The sequence below is a fragment of the Nothobranchius furzeri genome, chromosome 7 (genome assembly GCF_043380555.1).
Source record: "Nothobranchius furzeri strain GRZ-AD chromosome 7, NfurGRZ-RIMD1, whole genome shotgun sequence".
In the NCBI taxonomy this organism is placed as follows: domain Eukaryota; kingdom Metazoa; phylum Chordata; class Actinopteri; order Cyprinodontiformes; family Nothobranchiidae; genus Nothobranchius; species Nothobranchius furzeri.
In genome coordinates, this window is record NC_091747.1 from 46,925,383 (window position 1) to 46,949,456 (window position 24,074).

At 41.2% G+C, this 24,074-nt stretch overlaps 4 protein-coding genes across 4 annotated transcripts; 2 read left to right on the forward strand and 2 right to left on the reverse strand.

Moving 5' to 3' along the window:
• The first annotated feature begins 8 nt into the window (after window positions 1-8).
• On the forward strand, window positions 9-6,819 carry arl8 (ADP-ribosylation factor-like 8). Its single transcript, XM_015954659.3, has 6 exons — window positions 9-405; window positions 2,240-2,300; window positions 2,378-2,525; window positions 3,717-3,800; window positions 3,918-4,069; window positions 5,934-6,819. Exons 1-6 carry the CDS (start codon window positions 360-362, stop codon window positions 5,980-5,982), a joined length of 540 nt encoding a protein of 179 aa, XP_015810145.1. The 5' UTR covers window positions 9-359; the 3' UTR covers window positions 5,983-6,819.
• Window positions 6,820-6,863: 44 nt separating this feature from the next.
• Window positions 6,864-11,317, reverse strand: maf1b (MAF1 homolog, negative regulator of RNA polymerase III b). Its single transcript, XM_015954658.3, has 8 exons — window positions 10,709-11,317; window positions 10,358-10,446; window positions 8,943-9,074; window positions 8,705-8,867; window positions 8,512-8,633; window positions 8,324-8,443; window positions 7,623-7,715; window positions 6,864-7,552 (listed from the first exon to the last, which is right to left on the reverse strand). The coding sequence occupies exons 2-8, from the start codon at window positions 10,438-10,440 to the stop codon at window positions 7,528-7,530; spliced, it is 738 nt and encodes a 245-aa protein (XP_015810144.1). The 5' UTR covers window positions 10,441-10,446; window positions 10,709-11,317; the 3' UTR covers window positions 6,864-7,527.
• Window positions 11,318-11,500: 183 nt separating this feature from the next.
• Window positions 11,501-15,627, reverse strand: zfand1 (zinc finger, AN1-type domain 1). The gene is made up of 8 exons (XM_015954657.3): window positions 15,491-15,627; window positions 15,108-15,150; window positions 13,090-13,129; window positions 12,884-13,011; window positions 12,713-12,804; window positions 12,468-12,586; window positions 12,206-12,361; window positions 11,501-11,832 (listed from the first exon to the last, which is right to left on the reverse strand). The coding sequence occupies exons 1-8, from the start codon at window positions 15,543-15,545 to the stop codon at window positions 11,656-11,658; spliced, it is 810 nt and encodes a 269-aa protein (XP_015810143.3). The 5' UTR covers window positions 15,546-15,627; the 3' UTR covers window positions 11,501-11,655.
• A 320-nt stretch (window positions 15,628-15,947) lies between these two features.
• On the forward strand, window positions 15,948-22,256 carry chmp4c (charged multivesicular body protein 4C). Its single transcript, XM_015954649.3, has 5 exons — window positions 15,948-16,402; window positions 17,296-17,473; window positions 18,960-19,068; window positions 19,192-19,318; window positions 19,495-22,256. The coding sequence occupies exons 1-5, from the start codon at window positions 16,189-16,191 to the stop codon at window positions 19,554-19,556; spliced, it is 690 nt and encodes a 229-aa protein (XP_015810135.1). The 5' UTR covers window positions 15,948-16,188; the 3' UTR covers window positions 19,557-22,256.
• The last annotated feature ends 1,818 nt before the right edge of the window (window positions 22,257-24,074 follow it).

Sequence of the window (24,074 nt, forward strand, 5' to 3'; positions counted from 1 at the left end):
AAGATAAGTGAATGGTCAGGACTCAGGAGTACCTTTTTTCAGTGTGGCAGGCAGCAGGCAGCTAACCACCGCAAGTAGTACGTCAACGCATCGCCGCACGGAACGTCCTGTCTGTCTCCATCTATTGTGGTTTTTAACACTACCCGGTAATTAGTCATCACGTTAAACCTCCGTTTTATACTCTTTCGAGCCGCATGGAGTCTCCCTTTAAATTCTCGAGGAGGTGTTTTTCGGGCAGCGAAATGTCCAGCTAATGTTAGCTCGCCGCCGCAAGCCACGGTGTGGACGAGAGAGCGGAGAAGCTCAGAGCTACTGGCCGCTCTGCCGACGGGACGTAACGGCTTGTAATAACCCAAACAATGGGCCTCATATTCGCGAAACTGTGGAGCTTCTTTTGTAACCAAGGTGGGTGTCGATGGAAACTAAAATATTACAGCTCACTAACCGTCCGCTAGCTGCTCAAGAAGCGGGGATAATGTGAGCCGTTAGTCTGTTAGCACAAAAGTGAGCAGCGGAGCCGCAACAACAGATGGGGGGGGTGAATTATCTCGGTGCACATCAAAGCTGCTCCCTGAAATCTCTTTGTTCTGCTTTCATAAGAAAATAACACTCAAATTATCTCGGTGTTGTAGCTAATCTGGTTTATCAGTTAATAATAAATCTCTGCTAAAGCTTTAGCTCACTGTCCTGACACATCTCATTACATAACCTCCTGGGGTCTTCCTCTAAGCTTATTTACTGTAGATGTGCGTCTTTTTTCTTTCCATGGAGATCTAGGTGATTGTTCTGTATCTATTCTAGATTTGTGACCATTGAACAGCCCCAGAGCGAGAAAAGACTCCTATTCTGGATAAGATGTGTCAAGTTTCATTCACTTTAAGGGTCTCATCTTGGTGTGAGAAGATGCCAAATACTGTAATTAGATTAGCAGAAATATAGCTAAAAAGTGGTGCAGTTTATTTTTTCGTGTGGCTTTTCTATTCAACCTTCTTGGGTTCAGTTGAACGATTTCTGAGAGAAGGCTGTATTAAGTTGCATCACTGTTAATAAAGATGTTTTAGCTAACAGAAACCAGTTTCCCAGAACAATCGAGCTTTATAGAAAACAACTCTGTTTAGCAGGTTTTTCTGAGCAATAAAAAAGATGTTGCATCAAATTGTCTGAAAATTTTAAAACAAGCGTATTATTATAAAAATTTGCCAAGAAGACAAATTTGATGTGAAAGAGGTTTCTTTAGTTAACAAAGATGCTTAAAATGAGTCATGGGCTAAAGAACTATGTTTCAGCTCGTATTCATTTATATCCATTTATGAATTTTTTTTTGGGTTTTTGTAAAAATTAAGCTAAAATATAGCACCAGAAAATGTTTTTCTAATTAATTTGGGTTTCTGGAAATCATCTGAAGACCCTCTGTAGTTCTTGTTGCCCTCCAGCGAGGTCCTGACCCCAGCTGCTGGTTTAGAGGACTGATAGAGATGGAAGATGTTACAGGAAAGCCAAATTGTCATGAAATAATTCTGTGAAACATCAGATGTATTTGAAGTCTATTTTTGTCTCTTATGTGTTTTCATTTCCTCATTTCATCCCATGTTGCTGCTTGTGATCATCATAGGGTAGGAGGAAGCAATACATGAAGAACATCCTCCACCAGAAGGCCAATCTAGTCTGTCCTCTTACCAGATTTCCTTCCTGTCTGCCCCTAGAAGGGCCGAAACGTCCTAATTTTTCCTCTGAGTGTTTAAGCATGTTGGTCGAGTCTGCTGCACAGCTGCTGTGACCGTACCATACCAAGTTTATTTGTGTAGCACATTTAAACACGGCATGAGAGCCAACCAAAGTGCTGAACAAAAACACAATAATCAAAAATAAAAACTAAATCTATTCAAATCGAGTAATTTAAATCGAAAAGAAAAAAGAGAATAAGTTAGACTGAATTAAAAGCCAACGAATAAAAGTGAGTTTTTAAACGAGACTTAAAAAGGGAAAGAGAGGGTAACTTTCTCCCTGCTCTGTGTGGTTGAGAATGAGGTCAGAAAGGAACTTCAGCCTGTGTGATTTAAAAATAAATAAATAATAAAATAATAATTAAAAAAAGGCCCTCTGTGACATGGGTTATTTTGTATTGAGAAAAAACAGTTTTTTTTTTTACTCAGCTCATTGCCACGTAGTGTTTCTACAGTCAGCAGTACAGTTGGTGTTCTGCTGGTCAGAAATGAAAATCAGACCGTTTGTGTTGCAGAGCACAAGGTGATCATTGTGGGACTGGACAATGCAGGGAAAACCACCATCCTCTACCAGTTGTGAGTCCTGCTTCAGCATCAAAAACCACTTTTGATAGAACAGCTGGAGTGAAACACCCTTTCTTTTTTTACTTCAGTTTGATGAACGAGGTGGTCCACACATCGCCCACCATCGGCAGCAACGTGGAGGAGATCGTGGTGAAGAACACCCACTTCCTGATGTGGGACATAGGAGGACAGGAGTCCCTCCGGTCCTCCTGGAACACCTACTACTCCAACACAGAGGTGAGATGACGTCATTATCCTCTGCTTTTCCCAGCTTGTGTTGGTTTCTTCCCTTCGGAGTGCGGCAGCTGCTGCGTTTGTTTGGAGCGCAGACGGCAGCCGGGCCCGCCCCGGGTCAGGAGGTCACGCTTTTCACAAAGGGTCCCGTCCCAGAGACAAAGTTCTGGTCAGCTGCTACAACGCCTCAGAAACGTGAGAACACAAAGGAGGGCTGGAGACTCAGATGTGCTTAAAAACGAGCCTGAAAGTTAGATTTCCACCAGAACTTTTTCTCTCTTTGGAAATGAAAGTTTTATTATTAGGCAAAAAACCAGTTTGATCTGGTCATTTTTAGGAGTTGAAAGTAAATTTGTTAGCCTAGTGAACTAGACCAAATTCTTGCTTTGCAAAGTTTGGTCTAGGCATGCTCCATTGGAACCTCAGCAGCTCCTACCAGGACTCTGGCTAGCCAATCACAGCTCTCTAGAGGGGTTTCAAACACATAAAGAGCTGTGATTGGTCCATAATGGTGGGCCAATCATAGTGCTCTATCTGCTTAGTGAACAAATCACAGAGCTTTATCCGCTTTGTGGGCCAATCAGGGCACTCTATATGCCTGGTGGGTGGGATGATGCAACAGAGTGAAACAAGAGTATGTCACATTCATTGTCCAGTAGCATGCGGAGATCATTTGAAAGACAACGGTAGAACCCGCCCCACAACCAAGAGCCGTCAATGGAGTGTGGCCAGACTAAATAATACATTTATTTAGTCTGGCTTGCCAGGCTATAAATTTGTGGCTTTTATAACCAAGTGGTTGTTGTGATTTTTATTTGATACACTCAAATCAGGTTTTGGATCAAACTGAGTGATCTGATTTAATCAGCTGGTGGTCTGCCGTATGCGCCTGATGACTCAGATGGACTAATTTAACACAAAGTAAATAAAACATGATCGTTGTTCCAGCTTTAAACTTGTTCTGCCCTTTTTGCTAATTTTGTTACAATAAACTTTATGAACCCCATTTTTTATTTTAATAACTTTTATGAGTGTTTACTTCTTGAGATTGTTCCTTTGACCCTTTTGTCTCATTCAGAGGCAGCATTAGCATTCGTAAGCACCTAAAACGCCTTGGCCTGGAAATGACCCCCCGCTGAGCTGCTTTTGTCTCCTTTTCCCTCCTCTGTGTGATTTCTGTCTGCTGTTCTTCAGTTCATCATCCTGGTGGTGGACAGCACGGACCGAGAGAGGCTGGCCATCTCCAAAGAGGAGCTCTACAGGATGCTGGCCCACGAGGTAAAGCTCCTTTAACACCTCTGTGAGGAAAACCTCGCAGCTGTTGACCTGGTGAGACTTTCCTACTTTTCCAGATGATGTGAAAACCCTCTGATTGTTCTCTGCGTTCTCCCTCAGGACCTGCGGAAAGCAGCTGTGTTGATATTTGCCAACAAGCAGGATATGAAGGACTGCATGTCTGCGGCAGATATATCCAAATACCTCACCCTAAGCTCCATCAAAGACCACCCCTGGCACATACAGTCCTGCTGCGCTCTTACAGGAGAGGGGTAAGAGAGAGAGAGCTGCACACAGGACGCCCTCTGTCCAGCTGCCAACTCTTCTGTGTTTTGTGAGAAAAACTCAGAAGAGTTGTGAAGGACCAACGCACTCAGATGTTTTCATATAAAGAGCTGCTGCTTTTGAAATATCAAACTTTGCACAGCAAAGGCGAAGAGATTGTTTACCACAAAAGCACTCTGTGCATCTAAGTCGATTTAAAGTTAGACATTGGGGGACGTTGTCCTAGTTAGAGTGTGTGCTAGGAAGCCGAACCCTTAAATGAAGTTCGGTACAGCAGGTGGTGAAATGTGCCCTTTTGTGTCGGCATTCTTCCAGTCAGCTTATAGCAACAGACAGTAAACGATGCTGGTGGGAGTGAAGCAGGCAGTTTAAACAGGATATGCACAATGGCAGAAGGACTAGTCAACAACGCTGCAGCACAGTACTGTGCTGTTTGATGGAATTACCCCTAATTCACTCAGCATCAGCATCACAGAATGGTTTACTCGCGAGTTTTGCTACATGCCAGTACACGCTGGGAGTGTCAGCCAGAAAGCAGCTTCTCTGGCTTCCTCTGTCTAGAAATCGTTGCGTCGTGGCTGGTTTGAATCACCCCATAGACTATAATGGATTCTGTTTGAAGCAGCAACGTTCTGCTGCCGTTCCACGTCGCCGATGCTTCTCGTGTGAAGTAGGGGTAACACGTGTTACTTTGTGGCGATGTCATCTTGTCACTTTTGACCGGTTTGAGCTGGACTGACCCGTTAACATGCAGATAGTCTGTTTGGTACTGCATTACGCCGGGGACACACTGGCCGCGGAAGCGCCGCGAAAATGGGACCGCCTTCATTCGGCGCCCTTGTTAAGCTATTCTATAGACCACATGGGCCGCCGAAGCGCCGCGAATCGCCTCGCGCCGGCGCTCCAGCCCGCGCCGTGCAGCGATCATTTCAGCGTTGGCTCTATATTTTTCGTGAGCCGCGGGTGAATCGCGTCAATTCTGACAGGAAGTCAAACGTAGACATAAGAGGCAGGCCGGTAAAGTTAACAAAATAAAGCATTTCAAAATAAAATTCTGCAATAGTCAGATGTGTTCGTAAACAGACACTGCAGAAAAACCACACGGACACGCACACACATACACACACATCGAACTTGTGTGCGTGTGTGACCACGTGAAGGGGTGTGTGGTTTTGGGTGTCTTTTCACCGGAGCAAACAGGACAGAGAGGCAGAAAGTCTGAGGCAAGCAGTTAGGATGGATGACTTTAAATTAATTATGGAAGTTGAGAAACACAAGGAGCTGTACGACCCCGAAAAACATGGTTATTTCGGAAGAAACTGCTAGGATACAGCTGGAGAATTGGAGCGGGTTCCAAGAGATTCAACTGGCAGAAACAACTCATACCATAGGTTCACACGCGCACACACACACACTCACACACGTACAAACACTCAAACGTAGAGGAAAAGAGCTGAGAAAAGGCAGAGAGGAAATGGAGGACACCAAGTGTTTAAAAGAAAAAACAGCTGAGCCGAGGTGCGCCTCAACTGGAGCGCGTCTGATCTGAACTGAGGAGCGGCGAGCAGCGGACGAATTTCGTGAGCGCTTCGCTTAGCGGCGCTTCCGCGGCCGGTGTGTCCCCGGCGTTATCTGGGTGCTTCAGCAACACTAACGCATTTTCATAATAAAAGATGTCAGGGCAGTGGTTCGGTTTCTGATATAATCAGACTTCAGATTTTTTATCATAGCTGAGATGAAAGTGTAAAACATAAGCTTTTAACAATGAAGGCTGATAAATGTCTAAAAGCTACAAAACACATCTGGATCCAGATGTGTCACTCCACTGGTTAATGGCTGTTTGTTTTCCAGTTTGTGCCAAGGCCTGGAGTGGATGACCTCCAGAGCTGGACTCAGATAGCCTCGTCTCAGCCATCGACGGCCCAACTGCCTGCATCACCACCTTTCGTGGCTCAGCATCATGTCCTTACTTTTTCTCCTTTATAAAACTGAAGAGACTGAAACGACCTCTGGTACAACAACACAAAAACATCTAAAGCAGTGACTTTAACTGGGGAGACGATCCTTTCATCAGCAAACTCTTGTTGTACTCGCCATCACATACCATGATGCATTACTCCAGTCAGTGCTGGTCTGTTCAGGACAAAGGGATCGCAGTGTTGTTACAGAGGCTGTCATAACGACACACTTGGTTTTTTTTTTTTTTACTTCATAAGCTACAATATTGATGTTTCTCGGGTTTCCTTCAGGAGTTCTTGTTACTTTGTAAATGTCAAGTACAGAATAGTTTTTCAGCCATGCCGATGCCAAATCATGTTTTGGTGAAAAACTGTTTTACAGTATTTTAAACATCATGGATTTAGTTCTGAAATGTCTGGTGCAGACATCTGTTAGCGATTGGTTAGGTCTTGCTCCCAGCAGATAGGTGCCATTTGTCCATAGAAAGATGTTACTCATGAACACTTAAAACCTCGGCCTTAACGGAGCTGCTATAGGAACTGGACAGTCGGCCTGATTTATCTTTTAGGAATTCCTTGATCTATGCACGCGTCACTTTGGATCCCAGTCAAGTGGCCATACGGGTGGAGGGTGAATCAGAGGGTCTCGTACAGAAATGAGCATGGCACTAGGCAGCCGCCAGGTCTGCAGCAACGTTTACGGCTTGAGCCCACAAAGGAAACGGATCATACTGTGGTGACATCATGTACTGCATCTGTTATTAAATGTCTGTTTTTGACCCGTCTGTCGTCCTTCGGTTGTGCTCATAGACGAGATCCAGGCTCAGATACAAACACCAATTTATTACAATCTGCAACACGAGCAAAAATCACAAGCACTGGAGTTAAAGGATGAAGCTCCTCCCATATTTTAATAAAACATAAAATAAGCTTTTTAATCTAAAAAGTTATCCAGTATTAATCTATACATTCAGGTTTATGGAGCTGCTGCAGCAAAATGAGCAAATCAGGGCGGTCAGTGGATGAAATCACTAATACCCGGTGAAAATGATAAATGCTTGTTGGTCAGGAACTGGAGGACATCTGCAGTAAATCACTACCACACAACGTTTGTAATAAAGGCTTATCTGAGAACGTCAAACATCACATTAAGAAGAAACACAGAAGGATCAGCTGTTCAGTTCGACGGGCCTCTGGACCAGACTCCAGGTTCTTGCCGTTATCCGAGCTTCTCGCCCACTAAACTCTCCAACAGTCTCTACCATTAATCCACCAGCAGGGGTTTTTGTTTGGAGCTGAAGGAGCTCGATGTTGCTGTGGGGCGTCGTTTCAAAACGTCCACTTCCTCCCACAGCTCACCAGGAGCAGAAACAAACATGCAGTCATCTTGAAAAGTAAAAATGGCTTTGGGATGAGGCAGCACAATCCCACAGGTTAAAAAACATGACGAATATGGAGATTCTTTGGATGGGTCACCTCTGTCCACCTTACACACACAGAGCCCTGGGACACCTGAGGGCGACACTTGGAATGTAAGCAAATAATGTAGAATAAAACCTCAACGGAAGACAAATCGTCTCACCCTTCCTCTGTGAAGCCGTCCATTTCCTCCTCGTCTTCCAGCTCCATGTCCAGCTCGTTGTCGAGACATCCACGGCCGTAACCACTTAACACACTAAACACACACGAGATGTTCAGAAGATCATCTCCATTGTTCTATCAGAACACCATACACATCAGACCAGCATACATGCAGTTCACGCACAATCATCTAAACCTCCGCTACGTTCAGAGGAGCTGTGGGTTCAGCGTGCAGATGGCAAAGTACGAGGAATCCAAGTATTGTATTTCTGTTTTTAATATGTTCTGCAGCCGCAGACGAAACGTAGCGGAAAAACAGGTAACGAAACTGTTTGTGTTTTAAAAAAGAACGACAGCATGGAATTAGAACCACGACACAGCAAGAACACACCTAATATGTTTTGCAGTTTATTCACAGTTGTTTTTTTACTGTTTTACTATCCACAAAAACCTACTGAACTTAGAAAATAAAGCTTTAAAATATACCAAATTGACAAGTCAGGGTGTCATACAGTTATTACAACTAAATATGGTAATCTGGCCCATCAAAGTAACAGTTTTTAAAAAATGTAAGATGATCTGACAGACTTGGGCTGTCAGGCATTTCCTGTAATGTGTACGCCAATCTGACAATGTATGGTGATTGGATTAAACGCTGTCTGCTTCAGCGGTTCGCATGGCCGGGGTCTAGCTGCAGCTGACCTGACAGAGCGACACGTGAAGAACACGATCCTCTTCAGCTTCTTGTTGTAAAAGAAGTAGTTAAAGGACCAGAGGCTCCCCTCTTCTCCAAAAGGATCCGAGTCCAGGTCTGGGTTGTAGCTGAGAACAAAGAAATTACGTTAAAACGTCCACCTGACACTATGAGGGATCTAAACCCAAACACACACCTGTAGATGTCACAGCTCTGCAGATTGATCTCCTGATCGATGGCATTCCACAGCTCCGGTCCCAGAGAGTTAAACTCCTCCCCCACGGCGGAGAACAAGCTGCTGTTTACTGCATTCACCACCTGGGGAGAAGATCAACCATCACTCATCCGCTTTTGCTCCTCGATCACCTCTAAAAGGTCACCAGGCTGACCCAGTTGACGCTGGGCTCGCGGCTGAACTCGTGGGCCCGAGCAGTGCTGAAGTCGTAGTCCGGCCTGAAGGACTCGTTGAGTGTAGTAATGAGGTAGAAGAGGGTCTTCCTGCAAACTTTATCACTTAGAGGGTTCTCCCCGTCCTCGCTGCTCTTCCCCAGCCTGCAGGAACACATCGTTTAGAACATCTAGACTCGCCCGTCATGGAGCACCACTGCAGCGGACCAAGTTACTCACTGTGAAGGGCTGGTGGTGCTGGTGGACTGAGGGGGCGAAAGGGCCTCCAGGACGTGTGGCTCACCCTCCTGACAGAATTGCTTGAACATGTGTTTATCATCTCCTGCCATCTTACAGGAGTAGCTCTCGATCCTGCAGAAGAGACAGCACAACATTAAGCCTATTTAAGCCATTTATGAATCGATTATCAACCTGCTGCACTGTTTAGTAATGGGGGGGGGGGGGGGAAAGATACACAAATCAGGAGTGTGGCACATAGAGCACATCATTTGAGACGTCTCATCTACACAAACACAAGGCGAGCCCCCGATAGAGTTCTCGGTATCTGGGTCAGACGTCGCTGATATGGATATCTGAGTGCAGCAGACTAGTGTGTGTGTTTATTTTGCCTCATCACACTCAGAGGTTACACAAGATGAGGCAGCTCAGGACAAGCTGGCCAGAGAAATCCCTCCAGACCCCACGGGCTAATTATAGAAAACATCAGAGGACAGCAGAGTGGAAATACCAATGCTGGTATTTCCAACACAACGCACACACACACTTCTCTAGACAACATCCTAATTTATTTATAAAGGGTATAGCTATTTATTTACACTTGTCCTGTACAGCTGGTTTTTGCACAACCATCGTCTAAACAGCAGCACTCAGTTATCATGTAATGTGTGCTTTAACACTTGTCTCCAAAATAACCACAGGGTCTGGTGAGATCTGCGTCACAACCAACATATTTCAGTTTCAACACCCACACATCAAACTCTGCATAAGCGCACAACCCGGCCACCAGGCTTTATGCAACAACACCCTCTCTAACTGCAGCTGCAGGGCTTTGCAGAACTGCAAGCTCTGAAAGTAGGCCTTGGGGATTGTAAACTGCTATCATCATATTGCATAACCCTTGAGTGGCGCTTTGCTCCACTACCCTGGTTAGCAGCAGGATGTATGCAACACTTTAGTGTTCCATGACGTCACGCAGGCCAAACGTTTCCCTACAAACCGTATAGCCTTTGTATTAAAAATGGAACTTGAACAATAAGGACGATCTCCTCATCAAAAAACACCAAGGCTCTTAAGTCTGTTAACATTTGTAACCATCTGAAACTGTTCGATTGACTTGACCTCTTCCAAACCTTTCTTTTTTTATTTTTCCTTTTTTCTCCATGTCTCCATCATTTCTGTCATTCTTCGTTGTAATACCACAATGGTATACTTTATGTGTTCCATGTCTTACAATTGTATGTTCAAAATGTGCTAAATAAAGTTATAATGAAAAAAAATAAAATAAAAAATAAATAAATAAAAAAAAACGTATAGCCTTTTTTGTTGTGCAGTATACCTGCGAAATGGGCTTTACTGATGCACCATCAAAAGAAGAATCCTAAAAATGCTGAAATAAGGTGGAAGGGATTTTTTACCTGCCAAGGATGCGAGACTCTCCAGTTTCAACGCACAGTCGAGAGCTGAGAGCTTCAAAACTGGAGTTTTCCAACAGCTTCATGGCAGTCTGGGGGAACAAAACACAACTTTATGGTTAAAACGATAACCAGGACTAGATGCACTCATTTTCTCTGCTTCTCTGGAATTATTTTAACCCAACAGAACAAGTAATTTGAACGACATTAACGAAACAATAAGATAAAAGCAGCGTTAGCAGCAGCGCCCCGTGAGGACGTTTCTGACCAAAACATTGATTTCGCTGGCCAAAACCAAAACCACTACCCCTCCCCCACTAGCAGCCAGTCTTCCTGGTTTACGCCGTCTCATACCTTGACAATTTTCTTCAGCAAACGCAGGAAACTGGTTGAAAATCTCAAGCAGCCGTCCGCACGGTTGGCTAGTCGACCTCTGCAGCGAAGAGGTCACCGAGGATTAACGATCCGCGCTTTGTTGTTCACTAGCTAGCCCGTTAGCCGTTAGCTTGCTGATTATTAGTAGCTTTTTGCTGAAACTGCGGAGCCTTTTTAATGTGAACTTGAGCTTGAGTATGTTTCAAAAGCACTCGGTCGAGATGGAGTTATTCTGAGACTTTTTAGGTTTATACAGAAACTGCTCTTTCCGATTAAATGCGACGAGATCACATCCAAAGACTGTTGGCGTTCCTCGGAGTCTCGCTGCAGCGGCATCCCTTTCGACCTGATTTTTCAAACGACCGATATTAGACAGATCAAGTCGCTCCTTTTCCCGGCGACTCGATCGGACAAGCGGCTAATTTCTACCGATTCTAGTTAAATTTCAGCGGAGCTTTGGTTTTGCTTTCGGTCGACAACCTGAACAAGTCAAAACAACGGGATCTACTGTTAACGGACGACCCAACCCCTTTTCTTGTACAACTGCTTCGCTATCGTTCCCGCCTACTTTCTTAATGTCCTCTTGTGATTGGCTTCTCGAGTCTGTCAATGTCAGAAATGGAAGCTGTGATTGGTTGGAACCGTTTCGCTCCAGACGAGAGATGTAACTGGAAACCTCAGCAGCAAAAACAATAAACAACATTATATATATATATATAATTAGCCCGTGTTTTTAAAAAAAATAAAATCATTGCAGAATAATCAAACAAATCTTTTTTATTTATTTATTTTCATTTCGGTCATGTGGCAATTCATTATGTCAATTTGTCTTGCATGTAAAACCAGTTTCAATAAAGCATTTTGACAAAAAAAAAAACTATAAACAGAACTGATCCATAAATGTACAAAGCCATTATGTTGATTGGTCACGTCTGTGTGAAATAGTCCGAAACATCCTCCAGGCCTGAGCTCTCATTGTCCAGGTACTCCAGGATCACATTACCCCCGTTATGCAGGGGAGATTCTGTGTGAGACAGCAGAGAGAGCAGGGTGTCATCCATCCTGAGAGCCTCACCAGTCTGGGGATGGCAGAGACGCAGCTTCTGCACAAAGGGTTACGGCAGTTTAATATCGGCTCATATTACTGGCAAAAACAGGGAATTTTAAATATTTTTAAGTTTAGGCAGAGAAAAAAAAGATTTCATAAACTGAAAAAAAATTACATCAGTCTTAAATGATAAGACTACCACTGTTTTCTTAAAGTAAAGGTAAAGAGTTTTCTTAAGGTAAAGAGTTAGTTGTGCAAAATGTTTTGAACTAACATTTTCCCTATGAATTGGGTTGATATCTGAGCTGGTTATGCATTAAGGTCTTTCCTCACGAGAAATTTTAAACTTCCTTGTTATCACAGGATGCATTTTTGATGGAGTAAGTAGATAAAATACACACCACTAAATAAGTCAGTCAGTCTTTTACCTTTGCTGTCAGTACATTGTTGTTGTTTTTCAGGCTGGCTAGAGAGGCTGCGTGATCCACCACTTTCCCAACACTCCATTTGGAAGAAAAGAACATGGGCTGGCTGCGCTCTTTGGCTTCCTTTGGAAGATACACCTGAAAATAGGTTCTTTCTGTCTGGAAAGCAGAAGGAATGCAAGACGAGAGTAAGATGTGTGTGCTTGATTCATGACATGCAACACACAACAATGCTAGAACAAGAAATTGAAAGCTGATCTGTCACCTGTGGCAGCCCTTTATCTCCTACAGCATGCAGCTTCAGTTTCATCAGAGCTACCTTGGCTGCAGTGGCAGCGTTCTTTGCTCCCTTGCATCCTTTGCTTTTGGATCCAGCTTTTGACTCTAATCAGACAATTAAACACAATTTAAATGGATAAACCTGATGTATTTTTTGGTTATTGTTGACCGATCCTAAACCCACGTGTAGAAATTAGATTCAACACAAGAATCTCCTCTTTTTAAACCGACCTACAATCTTTTGCACTAGCTCTTTGGTGGCTGCCATCCGGGGCTTTTGGGCCTCCAACTTTTCGCACTTGTGATCATCTTGATGACGATGGCTATAAAATAGAAGAATAAAATCAGACATGATTTAAATTCCTTTGTTTAAAGTCAACGTATTTTAAAAGTGAAACCTACGCCAAACAGAAGTGTTTTTCACACTGTGGACATAAAACTGGTAGCAGTTCTTTTCCCTTGCAGCCTTCAAAAGAACAGGAATAACTCACGCTGCCACCAGTAGTCCTCAATTCTCTCTTCACTGGTTCCTAGAGCAAAAGTACAAGCAGGTTGTGAACAAATTGAAAAACACCATCAGTCCCAGGGTCACAATTTGGGGAGCGAACCTGTGCACACGAGTGGGCCTCTCGACTTCTGTGCTCAAGACTGTTGGGAGGAAAATGTATTTCATATTTTAATAAACAAAACAATAAGATAAAAAAACTATCTCTTACATATTAATGAAATTCAAAACAAATGTGCTGTTTTTTTCCAAGCTTTTGGTAGCTTAAATGTGTGTTTAAAAATAGGACAAGTATCAAAAAGGTGTCAGATCTAAGGATAAAAAAGGACAGATATTTTTCTTTTTGCATAAGTATAACTAGTTGATCTTCACAAAAAATATCAGAACAGTTCTTAATTTTCTGAGCTGTTGAACTGCAAATTATTCAAAAATTTACATGCTGTACTCTTTAGTTTTTCTTGTAAAACTCAAGACTTAATATTATTATTAAAATAAAATGAAAAAATTAAGAAAATAAATCTTCCTCAAAGTCTAATTTATACAAGGAACAATAAGATTGAAATATAATTTAAAAAGCAAGTCACCCCCAAATCAACTCCTGATAAACTATATAAATGCGTGTCTAATCGTGCTGCAGACACATGTAGTCAATAGTGTTGCTAGAACTGTCAGTGTTGTGCTGTTGTTAGGTTAAAAACTCTGCACAGCAGTTGAATTTAAATCTGCCATCGCTATTGGCTAAGAATGTTAGATGGTACGATATGATGTCATAATGGCCGTGTTCAAGATGAGCCAGTTCTGTGCAGATTAGATCACCGGTGATCTGCGCGCAGTGCTTGCCGGTTAGATTTGTGTCCGACTTGATGCCGACTTGCTCTGACGTCATGCATACGTAGGCAACGATAACCTCGTGAGATCAAGGCAGCCGCAGATTTTGGAGCAAAGCGCTGCAGATGCTCTCCACCGGCTGCAAAACCTAGGGGATGACGGGAAACGCCTGGCTCTCACCTGATCGAAGTTCTGAATGGTTCATATTTTGATCCAAACATCCGGTGGTTGAATGCAAAATGTTAGTTGGTCGCATGTATTCTTTAAATCATGTTACGTTGATGATGACAACTATATAGGCCATAAAGAGGAATGTGGTTTGTGTTCTTTTGTCACGTTTCCTATGAGCACACTAAAGCTACAGCTGATAACCTTTACTTATTATTACAGTCATGTCTCCATATACAATATATGATATCCACAAGCATGTGAGGATGTGTTTCGGTTGCTAACAGGCACCAGAATTAAAATAAATAATTAAACAAGTATGAACTCTAACGTGATATCTTCATCCGTCGTCACCCGCGAGCTACACATGTAGAGAAATCTGTCCGACTTAAACGCCGGCTTTCAGTCACTCCCCCTGCTGCGTCCGTCTGCTCTCGTCTGCTTTCCAGGCGAGGCGCTGCTCAACTCGAACAAGGCCATGTTGTTATGAGCCTGTGTGTGTATTTGTTAGCGGCTCCGCCCTCTCGGTCTGCCAGGCAACAGCATTTGTTGCATTTTTCAAACATGAAGTGGGAGTGGAGTTAGACTCTGGTAGGGGTTGACTTGATCTTTAAAGAGCAAGTCACCCCTTAAAAGAGCAAGTCAACCCTTACAAGAAGCATACTTCACTCCCACTTCATGTTTGAAAAATGCAACAATGGCTGTTGCCTGGCAGACCAAGAAGGCGGAGCTGCTAACAAATACACACACAAAGGCTCACACAGCATTGTGACATCATAATGTACCAGTTTACATCATAGCATACCTATTAGCTAATAGCGGTGGCAGATTTAAATTAAAATACAGTGCAGAGTTTTTACCTGACACACTGGCACAACACTGCCAGTTTTAGGTAGAATATTAAAATTTTAACTAAGATGCACTGAAGTGCCAAATTATTGACGACACATGTCTACAGCACGATTAGACACTCGTTTATTTAGTTTATCAGCAAAAAAAAGTTTATTTGGGGGGTGACTTGTATTTCTAACAGCAACATAAAAGCTATACCTACATATTCTGGCATAAGCCGAAAGGAAACCCAAACTAACTAATACCTCCAGCTGATTTCATGTTAAGACTTACCAATAAACACCACTACAGCAGTCACAAACAAATGGAAGAAAATCTATAAATCAAATAAAATGTAGTCAGTGAAAGGATCGATTACAGAAATAATATATAAAAATTAATTTTTTTAAGTAGATCAAGCTTCTGGAAGAACATCAACAAAAAGCTAAATTACCACAGCAGCCAACTCTAAGTTCAATTTTCTCATTGTACCGCAGCTTTTCCAAGAGTTGTGTTTACCTAGTAAACAAAGCATCATCTAACATGTTTGCTAACGTAACAGGCTAGAGAAGCTAACAGATCAGCGTGTTAAACACGCGTAACCGAGAAGAAAATCGATAACATGTCAAACTTATGCGTCGTTTACATTTAATCAATTAAATTAAACCACAACGAACCTTTGACATTACAGGAATCAACCTGACAATGTCTCCCAATGTCTACTTCAGCCATTAGCTAGTCTGGTGGTTCGAGAAAAGTGAACTTCTTTTACGTTTAACGGCGGCTAGCAAGAAGCGAGTTGGATCATTAGCGACACCTATTGGGAAGGAGGATGGATTGGGAGTTTTGTGAATGCACAAATCGGAATGAATAAAAAAATAAATAAAAATAAATTTTTTATTATTTTTTTGTTTGTTTCATCCAGTATTTCAAGATGTATAGCGAATTCAAAATGAAGCCATTGTTTATTTAAAAAATGCTAATGAAGCTATTTCTACTTACACTTATTTATTTATTTATTTATTTATTCATTCATTCTTTCAATTATAATATAATTTTTACAAAAAAGGTCAAACGATTTATTATAAAAAATTATTCTTTATAAGGTTACATTGGAAAACTCGGTCACCTTTCAATATTTAGCAGATTATTTAAAGGTGGTCTGTTGAGGAAACATGGCGTCAGGTGTCATTACGTCACAGGTGCCCTGAAAGGTGCGGCGAAAGGTGCATTCACTTGCTGGTTTGAAAGCAAAAAGCCGTCAAGCTGGAAAATCTGCAACTGCTCCGCCTGTGAAGCAGAACAGCCCGATTCTGACACGTTTGAGTATTTTTCCTTCACACATTTACACTATTTTTCTGTAGAAGTTTCCAAAATGAGCAAAATCTCGAAGCTTTTCAACGGTAGCTCCAGCTCCAGCGCGTCCAAGTCCAAACATCACCGGTCAAAGGGAGGTCCGTCTCCCCAGGAGGCCATCCACCGGCTCCGGGAAACCGAGGAAATGCTCACGAAGAAGCAGGAATATCTGGAGAAAAGGATAGATCAGGAAATTACGACAGCTAAGAAGCATGGGACAAAGAACAAGAGAGGTAAGTGTGCAGATAAGAAGTAAACCAGCAGTACTTCAGCCATGTTTGTTTTGGGCTGCCTAAAAGTTAGTTTGTCTTTTTTTAATTTGATATCAAATAAAACACTTAAAGTATTATTTTGCATCGATTTCTTACAATTTTGATAGGATTTTAAATTCTTGTCATGTAAACAACACAGAAATAACTAAAGTTGAGCTTGTAAATTGGGTTGGAGGGGACATTTTAAACATTTATTTCTAATAACTTTGTTATTCTAAATATTAATATTCTAAAATCATATTTTTCTATGATTAAAAACTGTGTGTGTGTGTGTGTGTGTGTGTGTGTGTGTGTGTGTGTGTGTGTGTGTGTGTGTGTGTGTGTGTGTGTGTGTGTGTGTGTGCGTGCTAAATGTTTTAAATAAACACCTTTCTCACCCAGTTATTTTGAATCTGAACTCATATTAGACCTATTGTCTTATGCCCCTTTGTTTACAAAGCAGGATTATTAACCTGAGGCCAGCCATGTTATTATTTTTTCATTATTGCATGTTGTGCATCCAGAGCAGAGGTGGAGGTAAATGTTACACTCCTGTAAACAATGACTCATGAGTTTTCTTGGAGTTATTGACTGAATGTGTAAGTGTTGAAGGGGCATGAACAAATTGCTGTCATGAAAAAGAGAAACATGTTATCAAACCTGAAAGTTTCTCCTCCCTGTGCATGAAAGCTGCAGCTCTGCTCAGCATCAGGGTGTTTTCTCAGTTGCATTACTCACCAAGTCACCTCAAGATACAAACGCCTTGTGAAGGGAGGAACCGCGTATCCTCTCTTTGTCTATGCCCAACACGTCACAGGTAGATGATGGAAAAGAATTCTCTGTGAAAACTGATTTTGTGACCTGTACTTTTGCAGCCGCCCTGCAAGCCCTAAAGAAGAAGAAGCGTCTGGAGCAACAGCTGACTCAGATTGATGGCACACTCTCCACCATTGAGTTTCAGAGGGAAGCTCTGGAGAACTCGCACACCAACACAGAGGTCCTGAAGAACATGGGCTATGCTGCCAAGGCCATGAAGCAGGTCCACCAGAACATGTAAGAACTCGTTGTCACAAAGGAAAATAATAATCTTGACACCAACATTGTACCGAGCTGCTTTAATTATATGTTGATTTGCAGACAATCTTATTATTTAATTATATAATAATATAATAAAATTGTCACTTGCCACTTGTAGTTCTTGGCTCTTCCACCAGAGGGCAATAGACACACAAAATCTTACATGCAGGTTTTTTTTGTTAGGAAAGTACTAATCCTGTTGGTGGTAGAGCTCTCAAATAAAAGTATCAAATGATGTGTTTTGTGTTTCAAACGATTAAAGGTGTGGAACACTGAAAAACCATTAATCAAATTATTTCTGATTATGATCGGCTCATCTGGATTTAACAAGCAGGCTGAACATGAAAATAGTCTCCTGCACCTATATCCTGCATTAGCTTCTGATAGACGTAGATCTATGTCACACTGTCACTTATCATTCATGGACTCGCTTGCTACGGGAAAGGTTGATGTTGGTTTGGCAACCAGGAAACAGAGAACATCTCAGCTAATAGAAACAAACTGTTAGCATTAGCACCACACAGCAGAAGTCCTTGAGGCTTGTGTTTTTTGTGGAAATAAAACATCAACGTTGCAATGCAAATGGAGTCAGTGGTACAGTTGTGTTGCTGTTGGCTAATCCAAGGGGAGAGTTCCAAATATCAAGAAATAAGACTCCAAAAATTGCCGCCAGAAGCTCAGCTGTGATGTGGCTTACATCTAGTTCCTGAAAATGGTGCACCAGTGCTTTGTTTCCACAGAGTAAAACTTACAAGGCATTAATTTCTACCAGAAACCACTGCAACTAATTTGATTAAACGAGTGTCCCACACCTTTGGTAACACCCAAGTTTCCCAATTCTCCCCCCTACTGGTTGAAAACGGCATAAACAACCCCGTTTCAGGCTTTGCAGAGAACAGTGCTGGGTGTTGTATTTAGTATGTTTTTACTAGTGTATGATGATTGGCAGTTTGTAAACAGCACTTGCTACTTCTTCAGATAGGATGAAACTGAAACAGAGCGTAGGCCGCACCAAAGTTCATTCTGGTTTTAGCTCGTTGTCTAGTTCATACTTTCTTCGCCTCTAAAGACATTACACTTACTTCCAGGCTTAGCCATAATGCCAATATTTTTTTTCTTCTTGTGCTTTTCATTAATAGTCGGCAAACAGAAAAAGCTAAACGCCAAACTTTAAATGAGCTCAGTAAAGCTGTAGAGACATCCCACTTGTTCCTACCCGAACTACCAAAGTTGTCAAGTACAGCTTCTGGTCAGCAGAGGGCAGCAAAGTGCTGTCCAATGCTCAAGTTTATGAGGCTGAAGAGCCACTGAAACCCATTGGAAAGCAATAGCTTAAGTGTTAAAATCTCTTTAGTGTTGCTTGTCTTTGAAGCCGGTCAGAAGTTTGCAACGTGAAGATGCAGGAGGTTAAAGTTGAGTTCTGCATGTTAAATCTGTTGTAATCTTTATTTCTTTCTCTCAGAGACGTTGACAAGATCGATGATCTTATGCAGGATATCACAGAGCAACAAGATGTGGCTCAGGAGATCAGCGAAGCCATCTCCAGACCTTTCGGCGAACAGTTTGATGAGGTTAGTCAGCTTATTTTTCCTGTTTTTTCCACGTAGACTTTTTATTTTGTGCTACATATTTTTAAAACATGTCTGCCACCACCTGTGTGTATTCTAATCTGTTTTCTGTGTTGTTTGTTTTAGGATGAATTGCTTGCAGAGCTGGAAGAGCTGGAGCAGCAAGAGCTGGAGGACAAGATGAAGAGGATGGGCGGACTTCCGAGCGTTCCCAGTTCCAAACTGCCTTCGACACATCCCAAACAGCAAGGCAGTGAGTCCAGAAGGCGTCATTCTCACTCTAGTTATTATATACTTAAATAAAAAAATATCCAAATCATCCATGGTCTGTAATGACTCAGCAAGCCTGATTGTTTATTATTATTATTATTATTATTATTATTATTATTATTATTATTATTATTATTATTATTATTTGTGTTTTTACAGCAACCAGGAGAAGGGTTGAAGAGGAAGACGATATGCATATGCTGGCATCGTGGGCAACATAAGCATAAAAGTGCTGCATCATTCAAAGAGTCAATGAGGACTTTAAGGTCTTTTTGCATCTCTACATTTTTAAGGTTTTTCGGGGATATGAAGCATTTTGTATTATCAAATAATCTTATATTTGCTTTTCTAATAAAATAAACATTAGAAATGAATTAGAAGGCTAAACTTTAGATTTTGTTTTGCTCCAATGGTTTTTTCCTTCGTTTTTACACTGTTTCTTCATTAAGTGCTGAATGCACCACATGTATAGGTCTCTAGTCCTATCTAGGGATGTCCCGATCCGATCACATGCTCGGAAATCGGCCCCGATCACGTGGTTTCAGACTCGATCGGGACTCGGGCTTTACTTCCCGATCCAAGCCCCGATCCGGACTCGGATCCTGGGTTCAAATTACAGGAGAGCAACTTGGTTCTCCTTAAAGGTTGTCAGGCTCCCCTGATGCCCTTAACTTACACACCCAGAAGGAGCACAAAAAGATCCAGTTTCTACCTATATTATATTATTTATATGGACTCAGAGTAGCGGGGATTCTTTTGAGCAGAGATGCAGAGCGGCAGGCAGACGGTTGATTATTCATGAACTCCAGCTGCGTTCTGCACATGGCCACAGTAACATTTTCTAAGTTTCTAAGTGGCATCACCAAAAAATATATAATTAACACACAGTCATTCGTGTCCGTTCATTTTCTCTCTGGTAGGTTCTGTCTGTATTTGAGCATGACGTGTGGATGCGCTCGAGCTGCAGCGCTCGTCACTGGCGTAGCCGGGCAGCGCAGCACACACTCTGCTTTTTTTATGGTCAATAGATCAATTTGATCTGCTGGTTAGAAAGTTACTTGTGAGGTGAAAAAGAAGGAAGCAGGCAGGAGTTTTTCTGGAGGACTGGGAGTTGCAGGAAGATCAGAGACAGACAGGACAGGAAGACAGGAAAATAAGAACCAAGAAAACAAAACAAAGTTCTTAAAAAAATAAAATGTAGGTGGATTGATCCCACTACACGTTTGTACCTGTATAAAGCAATAATTTATCAGCATGTAGTATTTATATAGTCGATACAATTCAGACCATCTTCAAAACTCCGTCCCATGCCCAGGGACGTATCTAAGCATTTTGGGGGCCGAGGCAAAATAGCCCCCTGCCAGGTATTTTAAGTTGAAGTGCTATCTGTTTTTATATTAGACTTTTTATATTTGCAATAAAGTCCAAAATTGAAGAATTTGTTATTTATTACTTGATTGTTCAAGCTACCTCACAGAAGTGATCTGTTGTTAAACATTAAAACAAAAAGGTAATTAAATAAAAAATAAGGAACATTCTGGAACTGTTTCTTCCTTTTCTTTATTTTATTTACTTTTTTTTTTAAATGTATCGAAAGTATCTGTTCGGGACTCTGTATCGGCAGATTCTCAAAATCAAATGACTCGGACTCGAGGGCAAAAAACCTGATCGGGACATCCCTACATATAACTACTGCTTTTATCAAATGAGGCAGAATTGAGTTTCATCCAGCTGTAAATAATGGTGGATTTGGGCTAAATATTGTAAATATGTTTTATCCTTGATCATTATTAAAACCAATCACCCAAGTGTTTCAGTGTCATATCCCGCCACAGAAAGTCGTCTTAGCTCAGTAATTTAGTTTTGTTTTTCATGGTTATATGTTGTTTGGAAATCAATTTTCATTTCACTCCATCTACATCTAAAGTAATTGTTTTATCTGTAATTTGTTTTTTAATTCTGGATACGAATCATTGCAGGCTTTATTGTTGAAGTAATACTAGTACAATAAAAACATCTTTAGAGGAAAAAATCACAATAATGTTTACATATTTTGAATCTCTTTGATCTGTGAACTGTTTACTTTCTACCGTGTATATGTATGTTGATGCTTTCTACACACACACACACACACACACACACACACACACACACACACACACACACACACACACACACACACACACACACACACACACACACACACACACACACAATTATTTTTAAAAATTTGTTTATTTCATTTAAAATAAAAACAAATAAAACATATAAACAATAAGATATACATAACAACAAAATCAAATTTGAACGAAAAGGAATATAATGAAGAAAAATCTTATAATTTCTGCTCCCTTTTCCAGAAGAAATAATCCATTTATATACAATTTCCATTTGTCAGACACACATACAGATTCATTTAAAACTTTTTCCTGTTCTTACTTCCAGAGTGATCATGATCATTGATTTAATTGACATTTTCATAATTATTTAGTACACTCAATTTGGTACATTTTTTAATATATTAAATGACAGTTTTTTTAATTTCCTTTTTAAGGTTTTTCCATAATTTAACACCATTTACAGATATATTCCATTCCTCAATTTTAGTTCTAAATCTGGGTTTTTTAAACACATCAGTTTCTTTCAGCATGTAATTACTAGTTCTCTTTTCAAATATCCCCTGAATGTTTGTGGCAGAGTACTTAAATTGGCTTTATACATGGTTTGTATGATTTTCCAGTCTTTTAAATCATGAAATTTCAGTAATTTATATTTCATAAACAACAGGTTTGATGGATCTCCACAGCTATTATAATTAATGATTATCAGAGCTCTTTTCTGTAAAACAAATAAGGGTTGTGTATAGTTTTTGTATGTTGTTCCCCAAATTTCTACACAATAAATCACGTATGGAACAGTCAGTGAATTGTACAATGCCAACAAACAAGAATTAGTCAGTAAAAACTTGACTATGTAATACTCCTAAGGATTTGGCAATTTTACCTTTTAGTAATATGTGATTTCCATGTCAAGTCTTCATGAATAATAAATCCCAAGAAATGTAGTTTCTTTCACCCTTTGAATTTCAATCCCATCTATTTCCAATGATACATCACTGTTCTTTTTATAATTAATAAAACAAATTTTATACTGTTTAAGATTCAGTGTCAATCTATATCAAACAAGTTTTTAATTGTAATCAGTTCATCATTTATCACTTTAGTCACCTCCTCAATATCTGTTCCCGAGTAAAACAGTGTTGTATCATCTGCAAACAGAATGGTACTGAGTGTCTTAGATACATTTACCAAGTCGTTAATAAACAAAATGAACAGTTTTGGTTCAAGGACCGACCCTTGTGGCACTCCACAGTTAATGTCACATAGTTTTGATTTATGGTCCTTAATCTGAACAAAGTAGCCTGGCAAGCCAGACTAAATAAATGTATTATTTAGTCTGGCCATGCTCCATTGACGGCTCTCGGTTGTGGGGCGGGTTCTACCGTTGTCTTTCAAATGATCTCCGCATTCCACTGGATAATGAATGTGACATACTCTTGTTTCACTCTGTTGCATCATCCCACCCACCAGGCATATAGAGTGCCCTGATTGGCCCACAAAGCGGATAAAGCTCTGTGATTTGTTCACTGAGCAGATAGAGCATGATTGGCCCACCATTATGGACCAATCACAGCTCTTTATGTGTTTGAAACCCCTCTAGAGAGCTGTGATTGGCTAGCCAGAGTCCTGGTAGGAGCTGCTGAGGTTCCAATGGAGCATGCCTAGACCATTCTTTGCAAAGCAAGAATTTGGTCTGGTTCACTAGGCTATGAACAAAGTGTTTTCTTTATAAGTTTTAACCCATTGATGAGCCACGCCTCTTATTCCATACTGACTTAATTTTCAAAGTAACCTTGAGTGATCAATGACGTCAAATGCTTTTTTCAAGTAAATGAAAACACTAATAAAGTCATTTTTATTGTCACTTGCTGTTGATATATTATCCATTAATTCCATTATTGCCATTGCTGTGGAATGTTTAGTTCTACACCCATACTGCTCATTGTTGAAACTATTATAGTTTTTAATGAATTTATCCAACCTTGATTCAAATACATTTTTCCAATATTTTCGAAAACTGTGGAAGCAGTGACAACGGCCTGTAATTATTGAAACTATGTTTATCACCACTCTCATACAAAGGAATGACTTTAGCTGTTTTCATTGCATCAAGAAAATTTCCAGTAGAAAGTGATAGATTACAAATGTTAGTGAATGGTTCAATGACAGATTGATGGTTTTAGTTATCATGTCCAGGTCCTGATAATCAATTGATCTTTGTTTCCACAATTTTATATAATGTGTGGAAGACAGAAGTCGGGAGTTGCCAGATTCTGGGGGCGTGGCGACTGGAAGCCGGCTGGTGCTTGTCAGGCGTAATGAGGCCGGAGAGGAGAAAAGGGTGGCAGATCTACCAAGGTGTGTGTGTGTGGTCGACCTTTCGTGGCACCCGGTTCTGGGGGGTGGGATAATTCGCAGTTGGTTAGGACTGCCGGCGATGAAGACAGCTGAATAGGTGGGCTATGGCATTTGAAGCGTGCCACAACCCGTGCACGCGGATTTGGTCCACAGTGCACGTGTGAACGGGACTCGCGAGCGAAAATATACATGGCGAGAGGTGATTTGTGCACTGAGAGGGAGCAAACTGTGTCTGTGAGCGCACAAGGATGTGCACAAGTG